The 16,100-nt window shown below is 41.6% G+C and overlaps 5 protein-coding genes across 7 annotated transcripts; 2 read left to right on the top strand and 3 right to left on the bottom strand.

Moving 5' to 3' along the window:
- The first annotated feature begins 461 nt into the window (after nucleotides 1–461).
- Nucleotides 462–5,698, top strand: LOC109602599 (putative fatty acyl-CoA reductase CG5065). 2 transcript variants are annotated; one of them, XM_049968397.1, is made up of 5 exons: nucleotides 462–911; nucleotides 2,641–3,030; nucleotides 3,103–4,040; nucleotides 4,093–4,293; nucleotides 4,373–5,698. In XM_049968397.1, exons 2-5 carry the CDS (start codon nucleotides 2,773–2,775, stop codon nucleotides 4,578–4,580), a joined length of 1,605 nt encoding a protein of 534 aa, XP_049824354.1. In that variant the 5' UTR covers nucleotides 462–911; nucleotides 2,641–2,772; the 3' UTR covers nucleotides 4,581–5,698. The 2 variants fall into 2 exon arrangements, with proteins under 2 accessions (XP_049824354.1, XP_019874575.1); XM_020019016.2 differs by lacking the exon at nucleotides 462–911 and adding an exon at nucleotides 1,640–2,039.
- A 62-nt stretch (nucleotides 5,699–5,760) lies between these two features.
- Nucleotides 5,761–7,750, bottom strand: LOC109602573 (lysophospholipid acyltransferase 5). The gene is made up of 4 exons (XM_020018979.2): nucleotides 7,568–7,750; nucleotides 6,756–7,496; nucleotides 6,398–6,690; nucleotides 5,761–6,337 (listed from the first exon to the last, which is right to left on the bottom strand). The coding sequence occupies exons 1-4, from the start codon at nucleotides 7,659–7,661 to the stop codon at nucleotides 6,068–6,070; spliced, it is 1,398 nt and encodes a 465-aa protein (XP_019874538.1). The 5' UTR covers nucleotides 7,662–7,750; the 3' UTR covers nucleotides 5,761–6,067.
- Nucleotides 7,751–7,985: 235 nt separating this feature from the next.
- On the bottom strand, nucleotides 7,986–11,618 carry LOC109602574 (scavenger receptor class B member 1). Its single transcript, XM_020018980.2, has 9 exons — nucleotides 11,341–11,618; nucleotides 9,962–10,217; nucleotides 9,595–9,736; nucleotides 9,334–9,534; nucleotides 9,035–9,275; nucleotides 8,827–8,973; nucleotides 8,653–8,771; nucleotides 8,464–8,592; nucleotides 7,986–8,395 (listed from the first exon to the last, which is right to left on the bottom strand). Exons 1-9 carry the CDS (start codon nucleotides 11,507–11,509, stop codon nucleotides 8,186–8,188), a joined length of 1,614 nt encoding a protein of 537 aa, XP_019874539.2. The 5' UTR covers nucleotides 11,510–11,618; the 3' UTR covers nucleotides 7,986–8,185.
- Nucleotides 11,619–13,415: 1,797 nt separating this feature from the next.
- LOC109602568 (protein hook homolog) lies at nucleotides 13,416–15,100 on the bottom strand. 2 transcript variants are annotated; one of them, XM_049969253.1, is made up of 5 exons: nucleotides 14,945–15,100; nucleotides 14,715–14,878; nucleotides 14,378–14,657; nucleotides 13,628–14,318; nucleotides 13,416–13,568 (listed from the first exon to the last, which is right to left on the bottom strand). In XM_049969253.1, exons 1-5 carry the CDS (start codon nucleotides 14,957–14,959, stop codon nucleotides 13,516–13,518), a joined length of 1,203 nt encoding a protein of 400 aa, XP_049825210.1. In that variant the 5' UTR covers nucleotides 14,960–15,100; the 3' UTR covers nucleotides 13,416–13,515. The 2 variants fall into 2 exon arrangements, with proteins under 2 accessions (XP_049825210.1, XP_049825209.1); XM_049969252.1 differs by having other exon boundaries at nucleotides 14,949–15,077.
- Nucleotides 15,101–15,128: 28 nt separating this feature from the next.
- Nucleotides 15,129–15,951, top strand: LOC109602595 (uridine diphosphate glucose pyrophosphatase NUDT14). Its single transcript, XM_020019011.2, has 2 exons — nucleotides 15,129–15,707; nucleotides 15,774–15,951. Exons 1-2 carry the CDS (start codon nucleotides 15,258–15,260, stop codon nucleotides 15,945–15,947), a joined length of 624 nt encoding a protein of 207 aa, XP_019874570.1. The 5' UTR covers nucleotides 15,129–15,257; the 3' UTR covers nucleotides 15,948–15,951.
- Nucleotides 15,952–16,100: the final 149 nt, after the last annotated feature.

Below are 16,100 nucleotides of genomic sequence, written 5' to 3' on the forward strand. Positions count from 1 at the left end.
AAGGAATAATCTTATTTGAAAATATTACAGGAAGTTGTAATTGTTTTATGTTGTATCTTACTAGATGTCACTAAATGAATCGTTTTGAAATTAAACTTTTTTATGTATAATAATTTATTTTTTTCGTGTTGTTTACGTTATCTATTTTGTTTATACGTTATTTATATGCAAATGTAACCTACATTCGTTCATACGAGGGTTCTTGAAGTTGATGAAAATTGAATTTAATTTTAAAGACCAATAATATATTAATTAATATACATATACACATATACATGTAATTAAAATTCCTCAAACATATATCTTAATCAATTTAATTAATAAATTAATTCTCCTATGATATTAATGTACAATTGTAATAGACGATATATTTACAGTGAGGATCAAATAAAATTGCAATGTTTAAATTATTGCGTAATATTTGCGTGGAATGTACAAACAAGTGGATGTATAGAGCCGTTAGAGCCGGTTATCTTCTATACCGGCTCCGGGCGAAGGGGCGGCGCCCGCGAGATGTCGGTACGGCAGATCTAGCGGCTGGAAAGCTCGCGAGCACGCGTGTCTGATAAACGATCTGCCGCTATCGCCGAGACCGAAATCGAGAGACCAGCCCCAAAAAGCTCGTGCAAGCGCCGCGTCAGCCGGCCACACCAATTCCTCGCCCGACGCTCTCGTCTTGTTCTCGCGCCGCTCTCGAGTGGTGGTGTCGTGCGTGCGTGCGTGTCTGTCTCCGCGGTCTCTCCATCCACATCCGACACCGCAACACCGACCGATATTGATTTTTTCACACCGATACCCGTTTTTACGTGGAAATTACCCGACCGTCGTGTAAGAAAATCCCGGAAACTGGAAACGAGAAGGGCGCGTGAAAAGTCCAAACGGAACTGCGGCCGGAAAGTCGCTGTAACGGGGTAAGTCTTGGAAATTGTGCGTGAGACGACGTTCCAATCGAACCGATTAATCGCTTTATTGGCGGCACGAGGAGCGGTAATACCGCCCCCGAATTGTGAAAATCTTGAGGGGAAAGGTGCCCTAATTACGGGCTTTTTTCCTTCCTAACCTATAATTTGGCGTTTTAGGGTTGGCCGTCGAACCAACCCCCCGGTGCGACTGTCACTTAACGTTGCACCGCCTGCTTCCCCCGATGACTTCATTTCGTTCGAATTATTTAAAGCCACGTTTTTTGCCTTATCGCGTTTTAATTTGCATTCGATTGATTCCACATCTCTAAAATGTAAATGATGGAAAATTAGATAAAGCCATTTATTTTAATTAGTTGCATAGATTTGTTGAACCTATAAATATTGAAATGACGCGAAACGAGAGAGAGAAAGATTATGTAGAAAATTAGTCACTAACAATAGATATTTTTCTGGCAAACCCACGAAGGCGACACTCACGTAATATTTTGCATTTCTAATCTCCACATAATTATTCTGTTTGTTGTTTTCGCGAGAAACCGTAAAAAACCGTCGATCTTATCTCGATTGTATCATCGTTTGATCGTTGTTCGAGTGTCGTTTTCTAACATATCATTGTGCAAACAATGACGGAATTAAGATTATTGCTTTTAAAGATTAAGCCGAAATTGGGACTTTTATTGGGAGATGTAATGCTTCGTCAGCGTCAGCCACAGCGACACTCATTTGCGTACGAGGAGACTCAGTCGTCGGTGGTGGTTCCGGTCAGCGGAGAAACATGCGAATTCCGGTCAATTAGCGAAAAACCTGATGCCATTAACGGCACGGAAACATCGGCTGAACTGTACCTAAAACTGTATCGGGTTTGTCGCAACTCTCGAACCATTCGAATCATGCAGATTCGAGTCGAGTGTTCGAGAGTTTAACGGTTGTTCGTTGCGTGTCCGAGAAGAGGGAGAGAAGACGACCCAGATTTTCATCCTAGTGACCCCGAACATTTCAAAGTGGGATCCTGTTTTCTTCTCGTCCACGAATCCATTCAGTTCTTTCTCCACGTTCGATGAAAGTGCGTCTGTGCTTCGACTCCTTCGACTTGGACTTCTTTTTCCTGCTGGAACGGTACGTTTTTGCCTTTTTGCTCTTCCGGAGGAACGTGAGAGGCGCCTTTCTAATATCTACATAATGTGGAATGGAGTTCATCACGGACAATTACCGTTTTTATTGCCCACATCCGGTTTACGATAATTGAGAACGGTGTCGGGTCAAAACACCGACGATTCATTATTTTTATTATTATTATCGTTGACACCTCTCCTCTCCTCTCCTCTCCTCTCTTCTCCGTTCGGACTGCGGACTTTCTCCGAGAGAAATCTCCGTGAGTCATTCGGTCCGTGCGTGTAAAAGGAAAGAGAAGAGCTCAGAACCGCATTCCTCGTTATGTCACAGTGCGCCGCGAGAACAGGTTCTGGTTCCAAGTACAAGGTCGCGGTCGGTCCGCGGAGAACCTTTACCTACGGCAGGTAGACGCATCTTGAATGGCGGTCCCGACCCCGCGCATTTGCATAAGCCGCACAATTCCCATGCTAATCGGTCCAACGTTCCCGCATCGTTCCTCATAAAAAGCACCCACTCTGACTCTGAGTTGTCATTCGAATTGTCGAACTGTCAACGAACAATCGATTGCGTTGATGTTTCTTTCACGCGGACCTTCTTGGCTTAGTTTCAGGTGTGGCCGTCACGATGGTGAGAGAAACGACCAGCTGAGAACCGGATGATCGTGGCAAACTCGAAGGCGAAAGTGCGCGTAAAGGAGACGAAGAACGAACGAGCGAATCGCCCGAAATCGAAATAAATGGTCGGCCTGAATCTCGCCATGGCCAGTCTCCCGCAACAACAACAACAACAACAACAACGACCCACCTGCTGCTCCGTCGCGGACTTTTACGCGGGCAAGACGGTCTTCATCACCGGCGGCACCGGATTCATGGGCAAAGTGCTGCTGGAGAAGCTGCTCAGGAGCTGTCCCGGCCTCACCAGGATCTATCTGCTCATCAGGCCGAAGAAGGGGCAGGAGGCGCAGGAACGACTGCAGCAGCTGCTCTCCTCGCCGGTAACGTCCATCGCTTCGTTCCTTCTTTATTGCTTCCCTTACTGACTGACTAACTGCTCTCGTTGCTTGCAGCTGTTCGACCCGCTGAGGAAGGAGCGGCCGAACGACCTGCAGAAGGTGCACGCGATCCAGGGCGACATCACACAGAAGGAGCTGGCGATCAGTTCGCACGACAGGGAAGTGCTGGCTCGGTCCGTCAACGTCGTGTTCCACAGCGCGGCCACCGTCAAATTCGACGAGAAGCTGAAGCTGTCCGTCACCATCAACATGCTGGGCACGCAGCGACTGGTGGAGCTGTGCAAGAAGATGACGCATCTGGAGGCGTTGGTGCACGTGTCGACGGCGTACTGTAACTGTGACCGGACAGAGGTGAAGGAGACGATCTATCCGCCGTCGATAGGCCCCGATCAAGTCACGAACCTCGTCGACACGCTGGACGAGAACCTGGTCGATTCGCTGACGGGGAAGCTGGTCGGCGACAGACCGAACACGTACACCTTCACCAAAGCGCTGGCCGAGTGTTGGCTGAAAGAGAACAAGGGCGACTTGCCGCTGGTCATCGTGCGGCCCAGCATAGTGCTGAGCAGCATGTACGGCCCTCTCAAGGGTTGGGTGGACAACTGGAACGGCCCGACGGGCATCATCGCCGCCGCAGGAAAGGGTCTCTTCCGCACGATGTTGTGCCATTCGGAGAAGGTGGCCGACCTGGTGCCGGTGGACTGCGTCATCAACCTGATGATTGCGGCGGCGTGGCGCTCGGGGTCGCAACAGTCGCGCGACCTCGTCGTCTACAACTGCTGCACGGGCATGCGCCGTCCCATCACGTGGAGCCAGTTCATCGGTTTGTGCTTCAAGTACATGCGCCGACATCCGTTCAGCGAAGTCACCTGGTACCCCGACGGTACCGTCACCAGTTCGAGACTGTGGAACGAAACCAACAGGTGGCTGCTGCACTGGCTGCCCGCCTACGTCATGGACGGCCTCACGTGGCTCGTCGGCGGAAAACCGATGTGAGTTCTACGCCTCCCCATTTTTTGTCCCCTTAACAATGTTTGCTTTCAGAATGTTGAGGATACAGGACAAACTGACGAAGGCGGCGACGTGTCTGGAGTACTTCACGACGAAAGAATGGAAATTCGACGACGAGAACGTCAGGAATCTAAGTCAAACGCTGAGCGAGACGGACAGGAAAGAATTCTCCTTCGACGTGGCCAAAATCGATTGGGAGAACTACATTGAAAACTACGTCCTCGGAATCAGAAGGTCCGTCTGCTCAGTCGAGCTTTGCTTGTTAGTTGCTCGACACTCACTCACTCACTCACCCCCCTCGTCTCCGTTTCAGGTTCATCTTCAAGGAGGAGACCGACTCGTTACCGAAGGCGCGCAAACAAATCTCCCGACTGTACTGGTGCTACCGGATCCTGCAGCTGACCAGTGTGTTGTGCATGTGGCACTTTCTGACGTTGCGCTGCGCCCCGCTGCGGAAGCTGTGGTCGGGCGCGCTGCGTCTTCTCGTCCACATCGCCAATCGGCTGACGCCCCTCATTTAATTTCTCCTTTTGTTGTTGTTGTTGTTGTTGTTAGACAGAGAGACCCGCGCTCGGATCGTACGGAACATACTGCCATTCGTTGTGTTGCCGTTGCCGCCCCCGCGCCGCCTTTTCCCGCCTCCGTCTTCCAACGAGTCGTCGTTTCTTTATTGATCGTGAAATTGTTGCATAGCGCACAAATTTTATCTGAAACTCAAAATTCTTCCCTAAACGTAAACGTAAGTAAGCACAAAAACACAGCTTCGCCGCTTCGGTTTTTTAGTGAGAGGGGGCGCCGGCACACCAACAATTCGGGGATCCATGCATTTATAATTGTGGCGCGCAGTGTACTTAACGACTTGCCACGCCTACGACGGCGCGGTGGGCGTGGTCCGCGTTCCGATGCCGGCCGCGCCCGTCGCGCCACCTTCCTGCGCATTTATTCAGTGATGATGATAGTGGTGATGATGATGATGATGATGATGATGATGATAATGATGACGATGACGATGAAGAAGAATTTTACCAAATGTACTAGTCCTATGAAAACGCGATATGTAGAGATGATTATGATGATGATGATGATGATGATGATGATGATGATTTTTTATATTTGTGACGAAAGAGTTTTTTATTTGTACGGACCGACCTCTTTTTCTTTCGTTCGTTCGATCGTTATTTAGCCAGTTTTATTAATTAATTAGATTTGTGTCTCGGTGTTTTCTTCATTTTCTACATAAATTAATTATTACAATTATTAATATTATTATTATTATATTATCGTTTAGACTTTAGTTTAAGTGAGTTATTTATTTGGATGATTTTATTTATAATTTATTTGTTTTGTTTTTATCTGTGGTCGGATTAAGCAACTACTACCAAAACAGTTTAGATAGTTAGGTAGCGAAAATAAGAAAAATTTAAAAGAAAAAAAAAAGACGCGGAAGAAGATAAGTATGTGAATGATTGATTGATTGATTGATTGATTGTTTGATTGATCGATTGATTAGGATATTTAAAGTTAGGAAACGTAGACGAGTTTACATTTTTTATTGTGACATTGTTAATTCATTTTAATAATGTTTTATTTAACTGACAAATTGTATAATGCAAGTGAATTAAAGATAGATATTGTTTAATTTGTTTTATTCTCTCGTTCTCACTCACTCTGTGCATTGATTGATATAAATAAAACAAAGCGTTATGGTAACAATTTATTAAACGATAAACGACTTTAGAAAATACACTTTACAAATGTGGTGCTGTGCAGCTGCGTGACTCACTCACGGAAAACAAGACGAGTGAATCTACTGGTTTCCTAATCAATACGCGAACTTATATAATACATTTAAAAATATATCAATCGTAAATTCGTAATAAATAAATACTAAAAAATAAACAAAACTATAGTATATATAGAAAAAGTTATTTGTTTGTTTGTTTGTTTGTTTGTTGGCAACAGTCGAACGTTGTTAGAAAGCAATTTAAACTAGAATCAAAACATTCGACTACGCATTTTTCGTTTTAGTATTTTTCAAGATTAATTTGACAAGCGGCGAATAAATCACCGGCCACGCCACAAACAACAGGATCCCCACGTAATTTACGTTGCCAAAGGCTCTCCAATATCTGTGGAACTGCAACAGACCGAAGGGCATCAGACACCAACCCATGAACGTAAACGTGTACAATCTCAGGACGATTTGAAGGGGAATTTTCATTGCTTCGCTTCCAAACAGTTTCGACAAACGTTCGTCTTTTTTCACGATCGATTTAATCTGAAACAATCCGAATAAGTAAGCATTAAACGGCATTATTGCTCGAAAACTGTTGCTTACGTCTCTCTCCATCAGGATGACCATAAATTCGAAGAAGAAACACACGTAATAACCGTCGTGAAAACCGTGCCAGACGGCGAGGAAAAACAGTGCAGCGAACTGACTCACGTGTCGGTTGTTCAAAAACTTTAAACGTTTGTAAATGTACTGAGCAACCCAATGGTTCGTGTTCACGTTAAACGCCACGATGTAATCGTTGAATTCTAACGTGTTTTCGAACACGGCCAATTTTATGTTCTCCACTCCGTCCCATTTCACCGTTCCGTCTTCTTTCTCGCCGTTTTGGCTCATCCCTGAAAACAAAACGATACTCGATCAACAACTGTGATCCGCTAAAGAGACCGATAAACACGATTACCAAATAAGATGCAAGCTCCTTCCGTCAAAAGCCAACAAGAAATGTATTTGTACAGTTGGAATCTGCCCCACACACCCATCAAAATCATTTTCTTCCACATCCACTCGTTGCCGAACTCTTCGGATTCCATGTAACTGTCGGACACGTAGAGACCCAAAATTTGGAAAACAACCAAATACAGAAGGCCCAAACCGAAGCGGCGGGCGGCCGCGCTTGCGGAATCGGGGGGACAGTTTTTGTTATTGAATTTACCGGACACAAAGTCCTGATATCGTTTCATCGAGAACTGCGGGCCGACCAAAAAGGCAGAAGGGAAAAAACATTGACCAAACATTTCGGTCAATGTTGGGATTTCTTTCAAGGCGACCTTCTTGTTTTCGGCCGACAACTTTTCCGGGTCCTGTCGTCCGTCATACAAATCGAATGCCACCGCTATTAGTCTTAAACACAAGATACACTGGGGCATAGTCCAAATGATGTCGTAGTCATTGGTGCTGGTATAGTAATAGCCCATCAACAAATATCCCAGATTGAAAACGAACGTTGCCACAACACTGACGAACGTCCCAGGCAGAAAGAATAAGCAACAATAAGTGCATAGTATCGTGAATACACAATGGAAAATGTCCAGTCCATAATTCCACAATCCCAAACTCAATCCGGTTAAAGTAAAAAAGAGATGTTGTATCGTCGGTTCCTTGTTATAGACGTATTTTCTGTAGACAAAAGCCAAAGGGTAGCCTAAAAATAAAACGGAATTCGATTAAAAATAAAAGACGTGAAGAGTAGTCATGAATGAAAAAACTATTTACCAGCAAACACGGACAAAAGGAGTTTTAGGGCGGGTTCTTTTGCACCGATCTGACAACTTAAAAAGGCCAAAAGGCCAGAATTTTCGCACGACATCGCAGGAGAGCACAAAAATTTACTTTGTTTACATCAGCACTGCATCATGCCACTTTTTGACAGCAGTCGAACCTTGATCCTGCTGCACACACTTACGTCATCACACAACGTTTAACAACTTGAACGACAGATGTCACGGTCGAATATTTAAACAATTTAAATTCAAATCGTGTGTCATGTAAAATCTGTTTAACAGTATATAATTAAATATTACGAAAGTTAGAAACAGGAACGTCTCTTTGTAGAACATCCACTTTTACACATGAAGAGACAACTCGAACAAATTGGGACAACACGTTGCTAACATTTGTTACAAACACATAATTAGATATAACAATAAAATACATTTTTATTAAAAGCTAATTGTTTTCACAGTATTAAAAAACACAGTGCTAGACCCGCTCTAAATGACGTGAGTACACGCCACGTTTGCAATAATTATAACAATAATATTCAGTCAGTCTAATAATTGACTCCAGTAGTAGTAGTAGTAGTAGTAGTAGTAGTAGTAATAGTAGTATCACTTAAACTTTGAGGAACGTTTCGCGCTCGAATTGCAGCTTCTTGTTTTCCAACAGATGCTTGGCCAGTTTTCGTTTTTTCCTGATGAAAATGGCCAAGATTAGAACGCCCAGGAGGATGCAAATACCGCTGAAAACTTTTTCGAAGATTGGTAATACGTTCACGGTGGAATAAAGCAGGACGTAGATGTACCAGGGCAAACCCACTTGATTCTAAACGGAGGATAAAATATCGTTTAGATGTGCGAAGGAAGAAAACATTCAGTTGCTGCGAAACTTACGTATTCGATGTAGAAGAGAGGAAGGATCTTGTCACCGAACGGTTGCAATCTGCTTGTGAAGCCGCTCATGCTTTTAACAACCAAACTGCTTTGGGATCTGGCTTTCGAATGTAAGGGAATTCCCGTTATCTACAAACAAACAACATTTCTTGTTCATCATCAATTTGGATTACATCTAATAACACTTACAGGTTCTATTAAGACGAAGGACTCGTGCAGCGAGGCGTTGGGGGTCAAACCGTCGATTTGCGTCAACAACTCGGGATCTGCGTGGAGGAAGTGCGGAAAACTTGCCGCCACAGGTAAATCTACAACAATTTAAATCGTGTTAAGGATAAAGGAGAGAGTGCGTGTGTTACTTACCGTAATAACAAGGGGAAACATCCACAACACCGTTCGGTAACGTGGGAGATCCTTGAAAGCAGTCCTCGACCAAAGGTTTCGTTCTGAAGTAGGTTGAAGGCGGCAACGCGAATTTGTACGAGTTTATGCCGTTCCATGTTTCGCTGCCTGGAACGGAACGAGAACGTCAGTAACAAGTTGCGTAAATAAGCAAATCAACAGTTAGTACTTTCGTAATGCAAATCCACGTCTTTGCACAAAGTTCTGCGCCAATACTTCAAGACGGATCGTTTGGTGATGTACTGAGGATAAGAGACACCTTCGGTGGTGTTCTTGATTGTTTTCGTGCATCTCTTGTTGTACCCAGGCAACACGTCAGACCCATCGTATCGATCTATGAGGAAAAACTTTTCGTGGCCGTTCTTTCTTCCAATGTAAACGGTCACCACATTCGTGAACTTTCTGTAGATCTGAAAGTACCGATTCGTTTTTGTCAAAGTAATGAAAGCGTAGATTAAAAGGATTTACCTCGTGCAAAATACCCAAATTGTTTGTAGGAACCATGGAAGGCACCACTTTTTCGGACAGATCCAGAAGCGGATCCGTATTGTTGAACAAAAAGTCGTAGATCGTGATGTTTTTGAGTGGCTGCGAGTCCAGTCTTCTGATCAGCAAATTCAGACCGAATTTGGCGAAAAATGGGGCGTCCGACAAGTACGAGGCTATTCCCTAAAAACCATCGGTCAAATTAGTTTTCGCATCCTCGATCGTTCCACCGATTAAAATTACCAGAACCGCTAAATTTGGAACCACCAATGTCGCGTTCAAGTCGATTGTGTTCAAGTCCGGCAAATAGACCGCCTTTCTCGATGCGGTGTACGTCAAAGTGTCGTTCTGGTTGAAAGTCACATTCGAATGGACCAGTTTCTCCCTTAAAATAGAATCACACAACAATTAGACTCTTTCGGACGGACGGCCGATGAAAAAATTAATGGCGTTGTGATGCAATTCAACCTTTGACATTACCACAACGATAGAATCGTTACGAAATTGAAGAATATAAAAAACGTGCGCTGAATATTTTCTAGTTTCAGTCCGTGAAGGTTGGAATGTGGTTTACGAGGAAATTTGCGGGTTTTTACCAACAAATACGTACATGAATACGATGGGTCCGATCTCGTGAAAGTTGAGTTTCTCTTCTTCTCCGTTGATGAACTGGCGCGAGTTGGAGATGTTGAAGATGTACACGCGGAACAGGACTTCGTCCGGGGGATTCTTCCACCATTCGAAGGGCGGCAGTCCCGGAGTCATGTCCAGTCTCAAGTCCATCATCAGCGTGGTCAAGGGGTACACCACGGAGGCCGTGCCCAACATCAAGAGGACAATGGCCACGCTGCACGCGAACCAGCTGCCTAAAAATTACTTGAATACTTCCACTTGTTTAGACTGAGAGGATTTTCGCAGCGGAAAATCAGAATTCACGTCAGATTACCGTTCAGCCTTCGCTCGTGTCTCTCTGTTTGTCTGATTCCGATTCAATTACGCACTTGTCCATTTAGAGAATCTTTGCCGATCGATTATACAATCGAGAAGCATAGAATGGAATGAAATCAGTTCCGCGTTCGACACACAAAATATTCGTCGCATCGCGGCACATGAATTATTTAAAAGGTGACTCGTCGAATTTGGCGATTTCGGAGCGATGGACAAATGCCCAAACTGAGTCAAGTTCAAGTTCATCAACGACTTATCGAAGAGCATCGAAAAGAAACGAAAGCGAAGCAAAGGAAAGGAAAGGAAAGGAATGAATAACGTTGGAATATTTTTGTTTTAAAACGACGTTGGTCAAGATAATTATCCGCAACGAATTACGACACTTTATGTAAATTGTCGCTTTGCTGTTATTAAATTGTGTCACTGTGTCTTTACACTTATAAAATTATAATTATCACAAAGTCATTCGTATCATTTCTGCTGCGCAGGAAATGGAATTTTGAAGAGAATTATACTTCCAAAAGGTAAAAGTAGAAAAATTAAAATTGGGCATTGTTTAAATTTACGATGGACACGTCCAACGAGTGTCAATCAACCAATACATTGATTAACAAGAGTTTGGTTTGAAAAGCGCAGTTTTTGCTCCAGTTTCGAAAGTGCGCATTCGACATTGGTTTTTCTTTGTGAATGTTAAAAACAGATCCGTAATGGACTTTTCACACACTTTGTCCTTACAATCGAGTCTTTGACGGTTTCAAAGAGTCTCTTTGAATGTGGACGTCTCCAATACGAATCCAGAGATGTTTTTCTCAAATTGGACAGTGAGGGAATGAAGCTCAGAAGAGCAGAAGGTGAATTGTGAGCGTTCCAACTCTGGCAAAGCAAATGAATAATTGGCTCACAATCAGAATGTTAATTCCGACATTATTATGTAGATTATTTTCAAGAAACAACAGTTACCGTACCTTCGCACTAATGTTTGTTCATTGGTCTGACTGACTGAGTGACATTTAGGTAGTTACGTGTGTCATAAATACTCACATGTTTTCGGTATCTGTTCAGTGTCGATTTGACAACATTTTATGGTCGTAATTGAGGTTTGCGACGATGCGTTTATGAGGTCGTCTTCTGTGTTCGCGTTGCTGAGGTCGTCGTCGCCGCTTTCCGATCCGGAAGGTCGAAGATTTATGTTTGGCGTTACGAATTTCATCGTCCCTTCAATGGCTGTTCATGTTCTTCCCTCTGAAACACATTTCGTCCTTCTTCATCGCTAATCTTTCAATACGGACAATTTTGACGGATGGTCTTGATGATGTTGAAGGCAGTTGAGGACAGAAGAGCGAAAAACAAAAGAATTTGTAATGTTTGTTTCGGGAAATGCGAATCGAATAATGAATTAAATAATTAATGTAGGCGGAATAAAATTTGGACAGTGACGTCAGAGTAATCGTCGCTGAAATCGTTTCCTGGTGCAGCAAATGGGTACCGGTGTTGGTGCTGGTGCAGTGACAGGGGAAAAAAACCGACGCGAAGGTTAAAGCGACCGATTGCAACACTCGAAGCCAAACAATTCCAATTCCAATTCCCATTCCCTTTTCCTCTTTGGAGAGGCGAAGAAGTGTTTTTGGATGCGGTTGACTTTGAACCACATTAGTTGGAAACGAACCGGTTAGAAATTGGGCAACTCCAATGTATAATTTATGCACCGATTTAATTAGTAATTGCTGAAAATATGAACAATCGTGTGAATTTGGGTTAAATCCGATTATTCCGAGCGACGCTGTGCTCTCGGAAAAGGAGAATAAGGTCGAATTAATAGTGTAAAAGTTCGCGGATTGAAAGTGACAAACGCGTCGATGTGTAATTCCAAATCTGGGCCAATTTACTTAAAGGAAGATTCGTACACTTGACCCGCGACCCGAACGCAACACCGTTCTTCAATCGCCGCTTTGCCCTTTCAATTTATCTTGTTACGAATTTGGAACGTGTAAAAAATGTTGTGAAAGAAAAAGAAACAGAGGATTTATATTTTCGACCTTATAACAACGTTATTACAAGGTGCTTATTAACGATGTTTAAACTCAAACGCAAAAGCTAATTTGAACCAGTTGTTGTTATACAACAATCAGCCGTAAACAGTAAAAAACAATTAATATTCGCATTATGCAAAAATTATGTATTTTTCACAAGCACCTTCCTTGAAACTTACGTTCGTATCGCTGCGGTTCTACTAAAACTCCTCAACGGCACCAAAAGAACTGAAAACGATTTAATCGTCGTTTAAGTTGGTTTCGCGCGTCGCGTTCACGTTCGCGTTTGCCTTTGCAAAATAAAGCTCTGACCGTTCGTGAGCGGTGCACTCTTGAAAATCAACTGGACATCTAGCGCGGGAAACAAACCTTCAGGAGGTTCAAGGCTCGACATATATTCGCTTGCTCGTTGCTCGTTGCTCGTTGCCCGTTGCTCGGGGCTCGTGAATCGTTTACCCGCTCCACAAATCTCGGCCCCATTTCGGCATTTTCAGAAGCCGCAATTTCCACAAGAGTCGCTGCAAATTTAAATACAAAGACTCCGGATCGCAGATCGCGAGACTGTGTGCCTGAAAGAGTGACACCGGGTCACGGCGACCTGTTGCGAATTCTGTCGCAATTTTCGATCCGCACATCACTAATTAATTCCGTTACAAAACTCCACTTACTCTATTCATACGAACAAATGTAACACAACATATTATAATCTATCGTTTTATTTTCATTTACTTCAATCTATCGAGGTAATAGAAACCCGTAAAGCAAACCGTAATTACGAATTATGCAAAGCAAATAATAATATAAAGTTAAAGTTAGTCACGGTTTGGCAGTTATGTAAATAAATAAACAAACAATTTCGGTACAATTATCGAAATTATGAGCGCTTCAAGTTCATTCATTCATCCATCATTTCGTAACCGATTTTTTCTCTTATTAATATTATTAACGTCGATTCTTATAATGCCATCAAATTATTTGTGTGTGTTACTAAATGCATAACAATTAGCCCGCCTTCATTAAACGTGTTCAGTTCCTTTGTCTCCATTCCTCGCTGGCCTTTGTCTTTCAACCAAATAAAAGTCACAATTGTAAAAATAACAAAATATATATTTTATTCCATTTCGAAAATTAACACAAAATAAATAATTATTGTATAAAAATATTGATAAACTCTGATTAAAGAGATTCACTGTGGACGTAACATATCCTCATTCAATTTTTGGGTCAGAATGTTGTTCACTTAAACATAACATAAACAATTAGTACAATGTAAAACATACTTTTTTTTATCTACATACTTTTATTGACTTGTCTGAGATTCAATTCCAGTTTAGCGATTTTCTCGTCTTGCATCTTGACTTGATGTTTGAGCAACATTAGACCCTCTCTATTGTACTGACTCTTATACTCCTCAAACTCCTCAACCAATTTGTTGATCTTCAACCGCGTCTCGTTCATCGCCTGATCTTTTTCCGACAGGATTTCAGTCAAATCTTGTATCTCCTTTACTTTGGCATCGTAATGTTTGTTGAACGTCATCAGCATGTGATTGGCTTGATGCAGGTCTTTGGTTAATTCGTCGTTTGCGCTTTTCTTTTGCGTAATAACTACGCTGATTTTTTCCAGGTCGTTCAATAGCTGATCATTTTTTGTCTGTAAATTAACAATTGTATCATTCAAGTCATCATTTTTTTTATTTAATTCCGTTATATATTTCTCTTGTTGATATTTATTGGCCAACAAGGCGCAGTTCTCTTTTTTCAGGTCATTAATTATGGAAGCACTATCTATTGTCTCCAATCGGAGGCTCTCCATTGTTTTCAACAGTCTCTGATTGGAATCAATCTTTAAGTTTGTTTCATTTTTTACTGCATTCACATCCATCAGCAGTTTATTCAGTTTCTTGTCTAGTTTTGATACTTTTTCCAACACCATTCTGTTTAAATTTTGCAATTTCTTCTGAACAGAACCATCCAAACTATTCAAATACTACAAAATTAGAAATATTGTCAACAGAAATTTGAATACAAATGTATGCATATATTTACTTGATAAATTGTTTCTTGTAATTTTTTTTTATCATCAATGGCATTTTGCACCAAACTCTCTTGTTCCTTTGATTTCGTTGTCCACATTGAAAGTTTCCTGTTTAAATTTTCAATTTGTTCCTGATACATTTTCAAATTGTTATTCATCTCTTGAAATATCTCTTTTGAATTTGTCTCTTTCAGTTCAATGATCAAATAAATCATCACCTTTATTTTAGTTTTGCCATAAAATACCAAGTTACATTTGTTTAAGTTGTTCATGATTTCGATTTTTAGTTGCCTGAAAGCAATAACCTTTTTCAATACACCCAAACAATGTAGCCATTAAAAGTTTTACATTTCATGATTTTGGTGTTGTTGAAGCATTTCTATTAGATCGTCTTTAAATTCCCTATAATTTATGTCCAAATTTTGATTGTTTTTCATCAACTCAAAGTCTGTAACATCGATATCCGTGTAGAAATTAAATGCAACATCTTGCTGATCCTTAACTTTGATTTGCTAAAATTCAACACGACGTTAATTGTTGTTTGGTAATGATTTATGTTGTTATTATTAATCACACACACACCAAACAGTCATTTGCGGTGATTTCGGTCACAGTAATCGTAACAGTTTTCTCAGCGATCGTCTTTGATTTATCGTATATCGGAATTGAGTGTTCTTTTTTGTACACACACACTGTCGACATTTTATGCATGTACAATAATACAACTTGTGAAATTTATGAATACACTGTATACCGCTTTTTTGAATTATCATAGGTTATGTATGATTGGCGCAAGACGGGTTGTCTAAGTTGATTCAAAACACAAAATTATAGTCGAATTGATATGTGTTTTTATCAAAGTTTTATCAGTTCAGGTAATCGTGCACAATCATGGAAGACGTGACGAATGTTTGCGTTACCGAATACATTCCAACAATCTACACTAGAAAATGCACACTGAATTACACGCTTAACAACAAGGAAAAAAGTTGCGACCTATTTGCCGAACGTCCCGGCGTAGTAATAATTATTTACAACAAAACCAGGAACGTTCTGGTGCTGGTCAAGCAATTTAGACCTTCGTCCTACTTTCAACAGATACCCGACGAAGAAGTGTTTGACGGTGAGGTGGATACAAACAAATACAAGCCCGAAATTGGAGTAACGTTGGAATTTTGCGCCGGACTCGAAGATAAAAACATCAGTACGGAGGAAATTGCGATCGAAGAAATATACGAGGAATGCGGATACGATGTGAAAAAGGATAACCTGGAACGAATAACGCAGATTTGCAACTTGTCAACTACCACTGGTGCCAGATCCACTTTTTATTATTGTGAAGTAATTACAATCAATCAATCAATCAATTCTAAAACTTTTTACGCTTTCATTTTGTTTTTTTTTTAGGTAACAGATGACATGAGAGTTTCTGAAGGGGGTGGAGTTGAAGGTGAGAATGTGGAAGTAGTGGAGATGAAAGTTGGAGATGTCATAAATTATGCAAACCAAACTTGTGTACCCAGTCCTGTTTGTTTTCTATTTGGGTTGCATTGGTTTCTGTTCAATAAATATAACAAATGATTGATTGATATACCTTGAAACCTTTGTTTCAATTGGGAATGGGACAGCAACAAGAAAAGGTACAGGTAATGAATTATTGAATTATTAAATGAATGAATGAATGAATGAAATGAGCTGCTGAATTAAATAAGGTAAAAAAGTATTTAAATGTTT

This window comes from Aethina tumida, chromosome 6 (genome assembly GCF_024364675.1).
Source record: "Aethina tumida isolate Nest 87 chromosome 6, icAetTumi1.1, whole genome shotgun sequence".
Taxonomy (NCBI): Eukaryota; Metazoa; Arthropoda; class Insecta; order Coleoptera; family Nitidulidae; genus Aethina; species Aethina tumida.